At 37.2% G+C, this 15,263-nt stretch overlaps 1 protein-coding gene across 8 annotated transcripts in view; it reads right to left on the reverse strand.

Moving 5' to 3' along the window:
- The window catches only part of COL19A1 (collagen type XIX alpha 1 chain), a 183,022-nt gene that overhangs the window by 118,342 nt on the left and 49,417 nt on the right, over positions 1-15,263 (reverse strand). For 7 of the 8 annotated variants that reach the window (XM_050314648.1, XM_050314644.1, XM_050314647.1 and 4 more), the window contains exon 11: positions 958-1,002. The exons of the other annotated variant lie outside the window; for it this stretch is intronic. In XM_050314648.1, coding sequence (XP_050170605.1) covers positions 958-1,002 — 45 coding nt within the window. The remainder of the gene's footprint in view (positions 1-957; positions 1,003-15,263) is intronic. 8 annotated transcript variants of the gene reach the window in all.

Consider the following 15,263-nt stretch of genomic DNA (forward strand, 5'->3'; position numbering starts at 1 on the left):
CAGGAAGATGAGGTTGCATCATCTAGAGCCACCCAACGCTGGCATTCTGTCAGCCACAAAAGCCTGCCACAATGCCAGTTTAACTCCCATTCTAATACATAACCTATTGAACTATTTCTGGCCACTGCAGAAAATACTCAATTAGGATAAATTACTTCAAGCTCAATTTCTGGTAGTTACTGATGAAGAACAAGGAAAGGCTTATCCTGGAATTTAGTCTCAGAAACATTTCATGGCTGTCAGGAGACTAAGAATGTGCTCAGGGCAACACACCAGTACAACAAGCAAAGGGACTGAACTGCCAGAGGTAAATGGACCTGCATTCAGCTCAGGCCTTGGCACTCAAGTCAGTTCACTCCAAGTCAGATGTGTACAGGAGACAGAACTCATATTGACTACTCTCTAGGTACACAAAACTATGTAAATTAAAATTAACTTTGAAATTAGCAGTCAGTTACAGTGTAGGAAATGTTATGTTTTGCTATTACAGTAAATTTAGGTTATTAGGAAAACAGTATGTAGAATATTTAGTATTTACGATCAACACAATGTTCCCATAAAAGTGTATTTGTAATGTAGAAAAAGTAATAATTAAGTACTATAAATACCTACACATCATCTTATCATACATTTCATACTATATAAACAGGTACTTTCGAGTAGTACCATAAAAATAACATAGCAGTAAATGCTATTGAAGTCCAGTAGCTATTGTTCTGTTGGGCTTCATCAGTAAATCTTCTCTTAAGGGGAAAAAAAATTCTAAAAGAAGCACTCATGGCACTCAGTAACACACATAAAAACTCCTTGTTCTTACACAATTACATAGGAGAAAATTAAGAATTATATTAACAAAAGAGTTAAGGAAGACCTTCAGCACAAAGGTCTACTTGCCTGGCCATGTATCAAATTTTCAAACCAAATAAATAAATAAAAAACATGGACAAAATCATTTACCTTTTCACCTTCTTCGCCTTTACTACCCACAAAGCCACGTTCCCCCTGGAACACAGAAGGATAAAATACAAATCTCAAACATAAACGCTGTTGAATTAATTTTATTCTTTAAAATAACTTTATTGCACTGAACATTTATTATGAGATAAAAACAAAAGAAATAATTTGGATGCCGATTGTTTCTCATTCAAAAAGGTGTGAAAATTCCACAAAAAAATGACATGGCTTTTCAAAGTTTTGTCAATTATGAGCAGTCACTGATTTTTCCATTTAGCCTAAGGGATCTTGTCAGATTTAAAAATTCTGAACTATTAACTGATTCTAAACCTGCTCATTTATAGTCCTTCTATTCTTCTGCAGAACCAATTTTAATACATTTATTCCTATTAATGCCTTCATTTTAATTTTAAAATATAACTAGTCAGCTGTGAAGGCCTCCAACCCAGATCAATATAAAGATACAATTTATGAAAAGAAAACTAACTTCTTTCCTTTTGAAAACCATATCTGACTACCCAAATATTAAAAACAAAACACACAAAATCCCCCCAAGAAAACACAGAAGAGGTGAGTTTTAAAATATTAATTCAAGTTCAGCTTATTTCAGCAGATTGAGTTCTTTGTTTGATAATATTTCAATAAAAAGACCTGATATAATGCTCTTTCCGGCTCCAATTTCCTAACTTTCAGCTCAGAAATGGATCATAATGTACAATCTTATTATGTTAATGTCTTCATCAAATAGTCTGCAGTCTATATTATACAAGAATAACACATGCTTTAGGTTTTTATTAATATATACTTGCATATTATTTGAGACATAGAGCAAACAGACAAGCAAAATTATATACGGGCAGCACAAAAACTATCTAATTAAAAAAATCCAATTGATCTTTCTCCCTCAAATCATCTAGCAGGACATGGTTGTCATTTCTTTGCCCTTCCTTAGAATTAAGTCTCATCACCTCAGTACAACATAAATGGTTTTTACAGGTCTGTAGATGAAAAGAGTGGAAAATTTCCAAAGTAAAAGCTAATGGTGTTTTTTAAAATTCCTTTCAAAAATTAGAAAGAGCAATGTCTAAACATCCTTTCACCCTTCAGAGAGTGTAATTTCCTTAAATAGAAGTCTGAGGTTTAAGTGAATTTAACTGGAACAGCTTGCAAAATTTCTAGCAGCAGTTTGTCAGATCTTTCAACTGATACAGCATCATGTACTAACATCTGAGATTTAAATTTAAAGCTCTGGAGGTGTGCAGATGTACAGATTATCAAGTAGTTTTGGACCTTTCATTAACTACCTATAGTGGCTGCTTTTTGTTTGTTCCTTTTGGCAGAAGTGGCTCATACAAACAATTTTAGAAGCGTTGCTGAGACCAAGCATGCAAAATGGTATTTATTGAAATAAACTTCCACATGTCCTCACCTAAAAATGAGAGCCTAATAACTGAAATAATTTCCAAATGTATACAACTTCTGTTCTGTTCTTCTAGTTTCCTTTTCTTTTGAAAGGCTGGACCAGATGTTCTTTCGAAGTCCCTTCCAACCTGGGTAGTTCTATGATTCCCATTCTTCTCCAGCCTTTGGACATATAACACAGCTAACACTCGCTTTTGCCAAATTCCTAGAATATTTTCTTCATTTAGCTTTCCCATTTGTGAGACTGCATAGCCTGTATTTACTCAATCCCAAAATTCATTATATAAAAATTATTCTTAGATAGAGTCAAAGTTTCTCTGACTAGCTTGTGTTCATTGCCTCTCATTCTTTCACTGTATACCTGGCCTGCTCTGGCTTCTTCACATCCTACCAGAAGTTGCAGAGAGCAATTAGTCTGCACACCACGCCCCACCCTCCCACTTTTCAAAACATCTCAAAGCTGAACAAGCCCATCTCTCTCAGTCTGCCCTTGCACATCACAGGCTCCAAGCCCTGGCCATCTTGGTGGGACTCCACTCAACTCACCTAATGAGGTGCTGTTTATCCTCTCCTGGGGAGCTCCAAATTGGAAACAGATCTCCAGATGTGGTCTCACAAGCACTAATCACTTTTCCTGATCTGCTGACCAGCTGCTAAGGCAGCCCAAGATGCCTTTGGCCTTAACCAAAACAAGGGCATCCAGCAGGACTCCCAACTTCTTTTCTGTACAGCTGCTTTCTAGAAATTTGGCACCTAACCTGTGTTGTACTACTGCATGAAGCTATTCTTTCTCAGAGGCACGATCTTTGTGTTTGCCTTTGCACAACTTCTTGAGTTCTGCACTACCTCATTTCTACAGCATATTGAGGTCACACTGAATACCATTCTTGTCCTACCTTCCAGTGCACTACTGTATCCTCACATTTGATAACATCCATGAACTTGCTGAGAATCCCATCATCCAGGTTATTAATAAAGACATTAAATAATACTGTCCCAAGTATCACCTCATGAGGTATGACACTAGATACTAGGTTGCAGTCGGACTGCAGAGCAGTTATTCCACCTTTGATCCCAACAATCCAACCAATCTTCCACCCACGCTGTTGTCCATTTATCCAGTCAGAACCTCATAGATTCTAGTATAATAATACATCTGGATACTGTGCCAAAAGCCTGGCTGGAATCAAGGTATACAGCATCCACTGCTCTCCCCTGATCCACACTGATGGTCATTTTATAACAGCAGGCAATTGGGTTGGTCAGCACAATTTGTCCTTGGTAAATACACACTGGCTGTTCACAGTCACCTTCTAGTTCTTCTTGTGTTTAGAAATGCCTTCCAGGATTTGTTACATAATTTTCACAAGGACAGAGGTGAGGGTGACTGGCCCGCATCATTATTTTTTGATAATGACAGAGGGCAGCCCTTCAGTGACAGCCAGCACCCCTGGATGCACACTGGTTGGTATCTTGAAAATGTCCAAGTAGCTTAAGTGCCTCTTAACACTCCCTTCCACTTCAGTGAGCAATAGTTCATTATCACACTCTCTGCTAGGAGGCTTAACTAACCTGGGAGGCCTGAGGGCAAGCTTTATTAGGGAAGAAACAAGGTAAAAAAAACTGAATTGGGTACTCTCAGCCTTTTCCATGTCCCTCATTAATCAGCAAGTCAAAATTTTCTTCACCCTTGTTTTTTCCATGGATGCACTTAACAGAAGCCCTTCATGCTGTCCTTAAACTCTCTCAATAGTTCTAATTCCAGATGAGTTTCTGGTTTCCTAACTCCATCACCACATGCTCTGGCAATGTTTCTATGTTCCTACTGAGCAGCTCACTCCTGCTTCCATGGTTTACTTTGTTTTTGTGTCTGAGGTCAGTCAGAAGCATCCTGTTCATCCACACTGGCCTTCTGCCATACTCACTCAACTCTCCACATAACAGCATGAACTGTTCTTGGGGTTTTAGGAAGCTGTCCTTGAAGATTAACCAGCTGGGCTCCTAAGGTTTGCAGGACAGTTTCAATCACTCCTTGGCTTCCTCTCTGCCAGACTCAACAAACTTTGCCTCTTGAAACACTCCTCAAAGGTCTTGTTTTCTAGGCCCCTGACATAAATTAATTCCTTGTTGGAGCCCCTCTGGTTTCTCCACATCTCCTATGGAATTGAGATTAGAGGAAGCCCAAAACATGACACAGCACATCAGATGCAGCACCATCAAGCATCTGCTAGCTGCAGTTTTACTAATATAGGCTTATATGTGGTTCACTTTATTCCAACTGGAGAACACTGTTAGGTCATAATTCAGTCTCATGTCTACCTCCACATCATTTTCAGCAATGCTGCTGCTCAACCAGTCAGTTCTCTGCCTGTATGTTAGTGATTAACTAAATCCTTATGTTTCAGAAATACAGTCTGGATTTCTTTGCACATATTTGAATTTAGAAAAAAAATATTACCAGTTAGAGAAAACAAGAAATACAATCAACAAAGCATAGATAAAGAAGTTTAGGTAATTTCCACTTGACAGCATAAAAACACAACAATATTAGCCACTGGTAATTTACTTCAAAGAATTCAAATGCTGTAGATATAAAAATGTGAAAGTTGAAAAATAATACATTTAAGACTGATTTAAGTTCTCCTTTCTGTGGTAAAATTCTCATTAAGTTAGGTAAAATATTTCACACAAGTTTTTTCATGGACCAATCACTGATTGCTCAGCTGATTTTCAGTGTTTTAAATATGCCTGCATATTTAAAGTCAATGAGATCCTGTCTTTGAATATATAAACTGATAGACTGTTGTAAGCTTGTTTCTGAACAAAATGCTGGCTACCTCATCTGCAGAAAGTAAGTTCCTTCCTTCCCCTTGTGCAATATTACAGGAAGTATATGCCCAAAAGATACACAAATTGCATCCAGGTCATGCCTCAGAACACTCTCTAGAAATTTTAATAATAACAAAATAATGGGAGGCTTTCTGTAGTCTTAACTTGTTGAAGCAACAGAACTATTTCCCCTAGAATTTGCTAAAAGGAATTAGCTGGACAGACATTTACATTTCATTCCAAATAACTGCTGTTAAGAACAGCTGCAATCAACAGAAAACAAAAACTGACCATGAAAAGAGGCCACTTTAACAAGTATTATCAGCAAGGTCTATAATACAGATGTCTCTTTTTGCAAGTTCTGGCCTTCCTATAATATTCCATCTCTGGAAAAGATTAAAATGGAAGGGTGGAAGAAGCAGTACCGTCCCTCATCTCATTTTGCTGAGATTCCGAGACTCTCAAACTTCAAATTTTTTAATCTACAATACTGTGCTTGGAAAGAGCTGCACGTTTTGGAGACTTAGGCAGCTGCTCCTCATGCAAAATAATACTGCTAGGCAGGTTTGTACCACAGCACCACATGCCCTTTCTCTTTTGAAAGAGAAGCCAGTAGTAAAGTTCCTCTGTCACATTATATAACTCAGAAACAGGATATGAAATTCAAGTACAATTTATGTAGATAATGGACAGCTGGCAAAAAGGAAGTTGAGATTTCAAATGGATAGAATTAAAGTTTTGTTTGTTCGTTTTGGTGTTTAGTTTTTCTTTTACCTCGGAACCAGTAAGACCATGTATGCCAGGAGCACCTACTAAGCCAGCTTCCCCCTGAAACAAAATGTACATAGCCATCATTTTACAAACCTAACTCATGACTGGGCTAAATTAAGAGAAAAAGGCATCTGGACATGCATTGCTTCTCATTCCTTTTCTACAGAACAGCTGAATTGATTTCTAGGGTTATTTATGTCTGTTAGCTTGTATTTCATTAAAATACTTCTCATTTTCAAAATATTAGGCCACTAAAAATTACAGGTTGTCTAATTTTGCAGCAGATACAGCTGTAGGTTGCTTCACACAAATAGACAACAACAACAACAAAAAAAAGGAGAGAATGTGGATCACAAGACAAGCTTTCTTAAGTTTTACTTCAGTCGCTGATTCAGAAAAGAATACTCCAGAAGATGCTTGCATACTAACCAAGTAACTAAAATCCCAACAAGTGTACCACAGCTTCCACTCTCTCGCTAATACCTGTCAGATGCTCGAGAGCACACATGATCCACAGTTGGGTCCCACAGGAAGCTACACACACAAAGCTGACTGCTGGCTTTAGCTCTCCTCAAAGGGGTTTTTCAGATCTTTCCCCCATCTCTAGAGGAGTGCCCACCTTACTCAGGGGGAAGAAATTCAAATCCTGATTCCTTGCAATCAGGCAAGTTTGTCCTACTTACTAAGTGAACGTTCTGTATATGCTGTTAAATTACTGTGTCTTTTAAAAGAGCAAAGTAAATCACCTGTATAGTTGACTGTCATCCTCCAGCTCACAAATTCTTCTTGCACTGCCCATGAAAATTAAGAATCTGACGAAAGTTTGTGAATTCCATTCAGGAAACCAGATGCTTAAAAGTCTATGCTCAGATACTGCATATAAGTAAAACCAATCACCTTGTTAATAAAAAAATGTTTCTAAAAGGTTACTCTTACTGTTACTCAAGCTAACAGTAAACTTCATATTCATATCCTTGAATAAGGAGTATTTGAACAAAAGAAAAAAATTAATCAATAGCTCTGAGTTGAGAGCTACAGACAATTGAATTCTGCATTTAATACATGGCTTTACAAAGAAAAGGTATAGTTAAAAACCTAGTAGTATCTCATCTACAATTAAAATATAAAATATTGCAGCAGTTTTCTTTTCCATTCCTTCTTAGCAAAGCACGTTAAACAATTACAGGCCTAGTGAGAACACCGTTCTGCCACTCAAAGCTAAGAGCCGCCCTCCATTTAAAGATTCATGAAATATGCCACCATGAAGTACATTAATTATTGTCATAATAAAACTACAGTTACTGAGCTAAATTCTGTTAGAATTCATCTGTGCTCATGCGATTTCAAATGGGAGCTTAAGAAGACTTAAGCTAAAAGAATCTAAAATTAAATGCTTTCTCCATTCCATTCATGGATCTTATGTCCTTGACAGAAGTTTGCCCTAGAAACTTGCACACCACCCAGCCGAGTTTTCTGTCCAAGTCAGAAATCAGCAACAGAACAAAATTTTGAAAGTTCACTTTGTTTGATTCCAAGCCAAGGAGACAAATGCCTCTCAGATGTAAAAAGAACAGAGACAAAGGAAAAATTTCAGTCTCTGTTAAAAAAAAAGGAGCCAATAAAAGAAAAATTACTCATCAATATGATATAAATAATTAAGCAAATGAATACAAAACCCTCATGACATACAACAATTAAAATATAGCTTAAAATAGCTTGTTAAAATGGCATTTTTCTAACTCATGGTACAGTGTCCAACATCTTCCTTCCAGCAGCCCTCTGTAACAATACACACTAGCATGCGGAGGAAAATTTCTAATCAATCATTAAAAGTAATCCTTAGCCCTTCATTTTCTCCAGATTTACAGCATGGATTGTGAAAAGTTCTTCATAGTCTGTTACCAGATAATAATATTTCATATTTCCCACTGGATGACTGTAAACTAGAAAAGAAACCAAAACACATTCACAGGGTTTTTCTGTGGAGACAAGCCATAGGTGTTTTCTCTTGCATTGTTTAATCAGTGTTTCATAAATCATCCCTTCAACACAACAATGCAAAAATACAGAAATGATTGATGCTGTGGTTGCTTTAAGTATTTTGGAAATATGCATTGTATTTGTAATCAGGGTCCTTAATATATTTATCATTTACTGATTTTGAAGGTTGTAATGTCACTGCAACACCCTATAAAATTAGAGACTGAGATTACACCTAAAGGTTTTGAAGGTAAAGATGCTTTATATGTGTGTACTTAACAACCTTCTTAGAACTCATTTTCATTAATTTTTATACCTTGACTTCAATATTTAGCTATTCCCACCCTGCCCAAATAAAAGATTTCCATATTAAAAAGATTTTAAAAATATAAAAGGAGAGGCTATCTTAACATACAAGTATGCAAACTTTATCAAGAGTATAGGTTACTTGTACTGTCCAGTCATATGGTGCCAAAAATGACCTAGGAATCTCGTTATCTAATCACATAAAAAAACCCAAACCAAAACAAAACCCAAAAAACAACAACCCAAGAAAACAAAAACAAGAGTTGAAAGAAACTTGTTTCAATCATTCGGAATGCATTTTTTGCTATTTAGACTATTTTAAGTATTAACAAGACTTATAAAGGCAAACATGCTGGAACTTCATGAAATGCTTTTCAAGGCTGGGAAAGAGAAACAATTACTGTAAAATACTTTAAGCATTTTTCAGTCATGATTCCTCAAAATTGAAAAAAAAACAAAGCCACCAAGAAGCAGTGAGATGCTTCCCTATTCTCAATATTTCTCCTTTTATTTTTAAATTTACTGGGGCACTGCCAGGAGCTTGATTTACAGAATAGGCTTGTTACTCCAGGGTTACTAGCAAGGAAACTCGTCTTAATAGAAGTAAAATCAGCATGGTCAAACACTACTTACTGTTTTGATAATTTATGGATATGTGCCCTCCATTAGCCTAAGTATGCCAGACCCTTGGAATAATCTAATAGCCCCGTGTTTTAAAATGAGGACAACTATTTTTAGCATTGCAGAAATGGAGCGGAATGTTCAACAATGTACTGTGAGAAGGCTCAAGCAGCATCCTCCCCTGTGGAGCACGTACCAAGCTACTCCAGAGCCACCACCGGGGGCAGAGCCTTGCCTTCAACAAATAAAAATCCCACACCAATTATAGTCCATTAGATGACACCTTTCTTAGCCTACTGGAATATTTCCTTGTTTCTTTAAACAGGTTCCTGTTAATGGTCAGGATCACCTGATAGAATATGAGTTACTTAAAAATATAATCAGATTATATTTATTATTACTTGATCCATCAATTTCCTGGATTAACCATGTCAAAAAGTTTCTGCTAAACAATATGACATTTTAGTTTCACTGCCTCTACCCATCTTTTCATTCCCTCTTGGTTACTGCTGAACTACCAGCACTTGTTGAGTACTTGCACAGTGCTATCCTTGATACAAACTTGATCCATGTAAGAATAAGATCCCTCCCTTAAAATAACTTGATGAAGAAGAGCTTGTGATAGGTAAATAGTTTGTTTCCTTTGCTCTGTTTGCTGCTTCCACAGCAGCCCCAGCAGAGCAGGTACACCTACAGTCTGGCCAAGGGGATCAGGGCGGGCTGGTCAGAGGACTCATGTCCTAGTGATCAGGGTTTCTGTGGCTCAAGAGAAAGGCAAATGACAGTCACCCTACTGAACTCATTCACATATTATAACATAGACCTAGTTCAGGAGGCATCAATCTTTCCTCATTCCCATCCCTTCCCATTACCCATATTTGGGACAAGACTGACTTGCCTATCCATTCAGGCAATTAGATGTTAAATACACCCCAAATAAAAGGACACTTGAAAATCTAGGTTTTGGTGCTTTGCACGCGAACTAATGTATCAGTGGCCAGAGGCAGCTCAGAGCATCAAAGAAAATGGCCACAGGGCTCCTTACTCCAGATTGCACTCTCTTTAGTTGACATTGTTTCCCTTTTCTGCTATTAGCATGTCTTAGAAAGCATGCAACTCACATAATTTCTATGTTCAAATACATAAAGCATACATATTTCATGAATAAAGTATGTAAGTCAAGACTTTGTTCCTATAGTTTCGTCCCACAGATTATTTTCCCCCAACATAAGAAATCAGAGAAGTTGTTGTGAAAAACCAAAGATAAAAGGATCACTCCATTTATTTTCATGCATAACTACAGGCTGATATACTGCCTTCCCCCCCCCCTTTTTTCTTTGAAAATAAACTGTCTGAGGTCTTTGTAATATGTATCAAGGATTGGTTTCTATACCATCAAAAAAGTATCAGCAGAAGCAGAGCCTCTGCTATCAGTAAGTCTTCCTTCTGTGTTTGGGAAATGCAAGAGGTATTCACTGCTACTGCATGTCCTTGGAGAGGTGACAACTTAAAAATGCAGTGCAGACAAAAATTGGACATGGGCTCGATAAGAATCCAGTTCAGCTGACCTACAATATCATATGCAGAGCATAAAGAAAATGCAAACAAAACCCATGAGAACACTTCCTGTAGAGTACTGAGAATAGGCTAAGAGTTTTCTGGCTGAAAAGATTCATAATGTTTTCTAGATGAACAGTTTAGAAAATTAAGTCTAGCCAGTTGGATATTTCTATTATCTGAAGTCAGGACAGTAGAAAAAAATTTGATCTTATAGTCATGGACAACTGATAGTTCATTGCAATCATGGTTCTTCCCTTAGAGTAAATCTGTCAAAAGGAAAATTACCAAACTTACACACCATCTATTGATTTATTGCTAATCCAGCCATAACACGGTGTTAAAGCAAATCTAAATCCTATTAAAGTTTCAACAGAATTGGAAATTAATCTAATTGGCCTTGCTCAAACAATATTTGAAATGCAATAATGTTAAATGTTAAAACACATTATTCAATAAGAATTTATTGCTAAGATCTTTAAAAAGTAATACAATATATTATGACCATTACACTCATCATAATACTTGGAACCCCAAGTTTATATTAGGAATGTAAACAGCACTGGTCAAACCCTTAGATTTCAGAGGCTATTCTTTACTAGAGAACTATTATTATTATCATCATCATCACTATCCATTTCCACAGACTGAAGGTTTAGGAGGCAGATTCTCAGCTGGTACAAATGTGAGTTTACACTAAAATAATATCTGCCCCACAGACCATGAAATACTGTTAACTGTAATGTCTAACCACACAGATATGAAACGCAAAACAAAAGAAGTAGAAAAAAAATAAGCATTTAAGGTGAATCAGACTGCATATAGACTTGAATTTCTAATCTAGGAATTAACTCATATCAGTACTTTTTCTGAAATACCGTGTTGTTGGTGTGCTTGTGTAGCTGCAAACTTATCAACTACTGATAAATAAAGTTGTTAAAGATACAGTTTCCATGTCTCCATTTACACGTGGATGTTTAAGACTTTCCCAAGAAACGTATCTCCTCACTTCAAGAATGGTCCCTTTGACATTTAACGTATTTTGGAGAGAGACCAAGAGGATATACCGACCACCTATCTAGTACTCCAACTCACCTAGACTCACTTGAGAATCTGGAATCAGTGGATCTCCTGTCAGCAAAGGAGCCCTGGAACTACTCCTTTAAGATTTGAAGTCTCAATTTCTATAAATTCTGAACACCTTGACATCTCAGCTGAGTAGGGTTGTACTTTTCCCTTTCAGGCCCTTTTTTTAACCTCTTTGAGGCTTATTAGCCTACTCTGTATACCACACCTGGGATGCATGACAGAAAGGAGCTACTCCTTTATCTGAGGGACACAGGCTCTTTGTGTGAGTTTTTAATCATCCTCTCACTAAAGCCCAATGTTTATTTAGAGAATCAACACTAGTCTGACACCCATTTTTCCAGCTGCATTCCTTTCTCATTCTTCTGTGGTTCAGCAGAAGTAGTGCCAGTACAGTGTATTCTACAGGGTGGCATTTCCTCTGGCTATTTGACAACACTCTGGTATCACAACCCTGTCCCTGCAAAGAGACACATTTTTGTTAACTGTTCCTAAAGTCTTACCTCATGGATTTGATACCAAAAAATAAAAATTCTCAGATCAAAGTGTGGAGAAACTTGCCACAGCCACTGTTACATTACACATCCTACTGGCTAAGGTTCTCATTAATCAAAGATGACTGGTAAAAGCATCCTGATGCTCTACGGTTTTCATTGCTGCCTTTGCCAGGAGAGGTGCTATTCATGGCACTGACTAACAAATGCTGCAAAGGTCATAGTATCTTCTATTCATTAAAACACAGCCACCACCCACCTCCCCCTTAAACTCTCATTGAGACGACCTCTCTCCAATTATGCAGGGTGTTGTCATGTAGGTTACAAAAAAGCTTCAAAAATTCGTTAAGAAATAGTACTGCAAACATTCTACATAATTCTTGTCTGCTAAATAGTTTTCTACGTTTGCTCTTCCCTAATGGCCTTTGGTGCATCTCTATCAATACTGTATGTTCCACTGCACAGGGAATTTTTTTTTCCTTCACGTTATGCTACATTGTACAAGAAAGTCCTAAGACCTTCTTATACGAAGACACACTAACATGGAGTATAACAGCAACACCCCAGAAGTCTGGCATTCTCCTTCCATGCATATTTTTTAAGTGAATTTTCATTCTGCGAAGTGGACAGCTAAATAAACATCTCCTGAGATAATACAGCCGATAGCTATAAATAATATAGCATCTTCCAAGTGTAAAGGTAACAGGTTACAACTATTAAACAAAGCTAACCATGAATTAATTTCTCCTGTTTAGTGTCTTTCCTATAACAAACTAAAATCCTGTTATCTTCATCTGTATGGGACAATCGAAGAACTGTCATTCACAAAATAAAGGTAGCATAGTGAAAGGAGTGTTAATTCTGAAGAAAAGCATCAGCTGACTAGCTTTTTGGTATCTGTAAAAAAAAAAAAAAAAATCTGGCTTGTATGAGGTACTTGTTAAACACAAATCAAACACCTGTCAACCAGCTGGGCCACGTGTGTCACTGCTGAGCCATCTGCAGGAACACAGCCCGCGCCAGTTGCTTTACTTAGTGTGGCCTGGGAACAAGAATCCATTAGACAGAAAGTCAACAGTGGAATTAGCAGCACTTTTTCTTTTAGTGCCCTTCCACTTACTTGTTTGACTTCTTGTGTTTCTATTTTTGGGAGCCTCATGCCAGAGCAACAGTGCTGACTGCTGATTAGACAAGACTTGGCCCAGCCTCAGCGTGTCACATTGATTTAATCAGTTCAGACTTGAAACATGCAGTATGGATTTTAGGTGTTTATAAATACTGGCTAGCAGTGGGAATTAGAAAATAAAATACATTCTGGCCTGCAATACCTATGAATGATTTTACTATAGTACTAAATTGCAGTTTTTATTTCCAACAATTCAGTATCTATGCATTTAAAAAAGCAATTTACATGGAATTTGGAATATAAAAGCTATGTTATAATTTTAAGGTTTTTTTTGGGGAATAAGTATATTCATTGACATTAAAAATAGACATCTGAGCTGCATTTATTTAAATATTAATAATACAACTCACCCACTAAAAAAGGGTAAAGGAGAGTTAAAAGGTCATAAGTCACAGCCAACAGCATTATCTATAAACGCTGTATAATTTGTACTATGTATGAATTTTCTATGTCATACTATGTATGACACCGAAAATTTAAAAAAAAATCTAATGTGTTACTTATAATAAGAGTTATTATCCAGTGAGAAAATATTCTTCTATATAATTTAAATGAAGTACAATAATGGAAGTTACACATAATTATTCTAATGTAGATCAACGATTCATCAGGCCCAAAATCTAGTATTCTGTGAAGTCCAATACAAAAAAGAAGACAAACAAACCAAGCAAAATGTATCAGACAAGCTGTACAATCCAGCAGTACAGTAAGAAACATCTTTCCTCCCTAATTAGTCCATTTTCTGCAAAGCATTGCTGCCAGCTTTTACAATGCTAAATCTTGTAATAACAGGTATTTTTCTTAAAGCTCTGCTTTCTGATGAGATGTGGAAAGTTCAGAATATCAGTTTAAAAACCTACAGTTTAAAACCCCCTCACAACTGAAGGAGAAAAAACCATACAAAACTAAAATCTATGTGCCACAGAAACCTTCCAGAAAGGCTCCAATAAATATAAACTATGAACAATTGAAGAAGAATCCTCAAGCCTCCCCCTGCCCTTTCAAACTCTGTAAGGTCCCAGCTGAGGCTTTTCAAACATAGTTAAGAATCCCAGAGCCAGGCAGGCTCACAGCTAGAGTATTCATGAATCTCTGATTAAGGAACAAAGAGCTGCATTTAATGACTGCATTATTTAACAACCGCATTATATTTTACTTCCACATTACATAACACGCTAACAAAAGCCTGCCCTGCATGGCACCATGCCATGCTCCGTTTTGCTCCCAGCATCCCAGACCCCTATAAAATGGATGGTGACCTCTGGTTGCTGTGGCCACACCTCACATCACAAAGGCTGCTGCTGCACTCCAGGCTCCCATGACCAGCCACGTTCTACTGGTTATTACAGTTCCAATGCAAATACCAGAGGGTATATATACCCTTCCACTCCCACTCTTATCTCACCAGTGTCACTCGCCTGAAGGAGCCCACGACTTTGATGCCAAGCGATACAAGAATTGATGTCTGGCTTCCAAAACACATTTGCACTTTTGTTTTACTGAGACATACTAATCTGATTTTGAGAGAAGCCACAAGAGGACAGAAGACAATGCCATTTCTTTCCTCAGATAGGACTGAAGCATAATTTCTTTTTCCTCAAAAAGCAATGAGCCCTTAATTTAAAAATCAAGTCTCTCCTCACCAACACCTACAGCAGTCAGTAGCACCATTCCCTCCAGAGTGGAAATAACACTGAAGTAATGTTACTGCATGCAAGGTAATTTGATTCCATGTAGTTTCTATCAAGAACTGAACTGCTGTCATTTAACTTTAGGAATTGAAAAACCAAGGAGCTCAACAGTTCCTGGAGTTGTGAACAGCAAAAATCACCTAATAAGGCAAAAATAAGTCAGCACAGCAGACGGCTCTCTGGAATCAAATTTATGATCAAAGGCTATTCAAAACACTCCCCTGTAATGCTAAAGAGAGAGCAAGCAAGCAAGAACTATACATGCTGAAGTAATGAAACCAGTTTTAGAAAACATACTGATTTAAAGTGTATTTTCCCAGTAAGATATTTCAGAGAGAAAATTTATACATCAGAAATGTAGTGAGA

Source organism: Myiozetetes cayanensis, unplaced genomic scaffold, assembly GCF_022539395.1.
Source record: "Myiozetetes cayanensis isolate MyiCay16 unplaced genomic scaffold, myiCay2020 scf2-11, whole genome shotgun sequence".
Taxonomy (NCBI): Eukaryota; Metazoa; Chordata; class Aves; order Passeriformes; family Tyrannidae; genus Myiozetetes; species Myiozetetes cayanensis.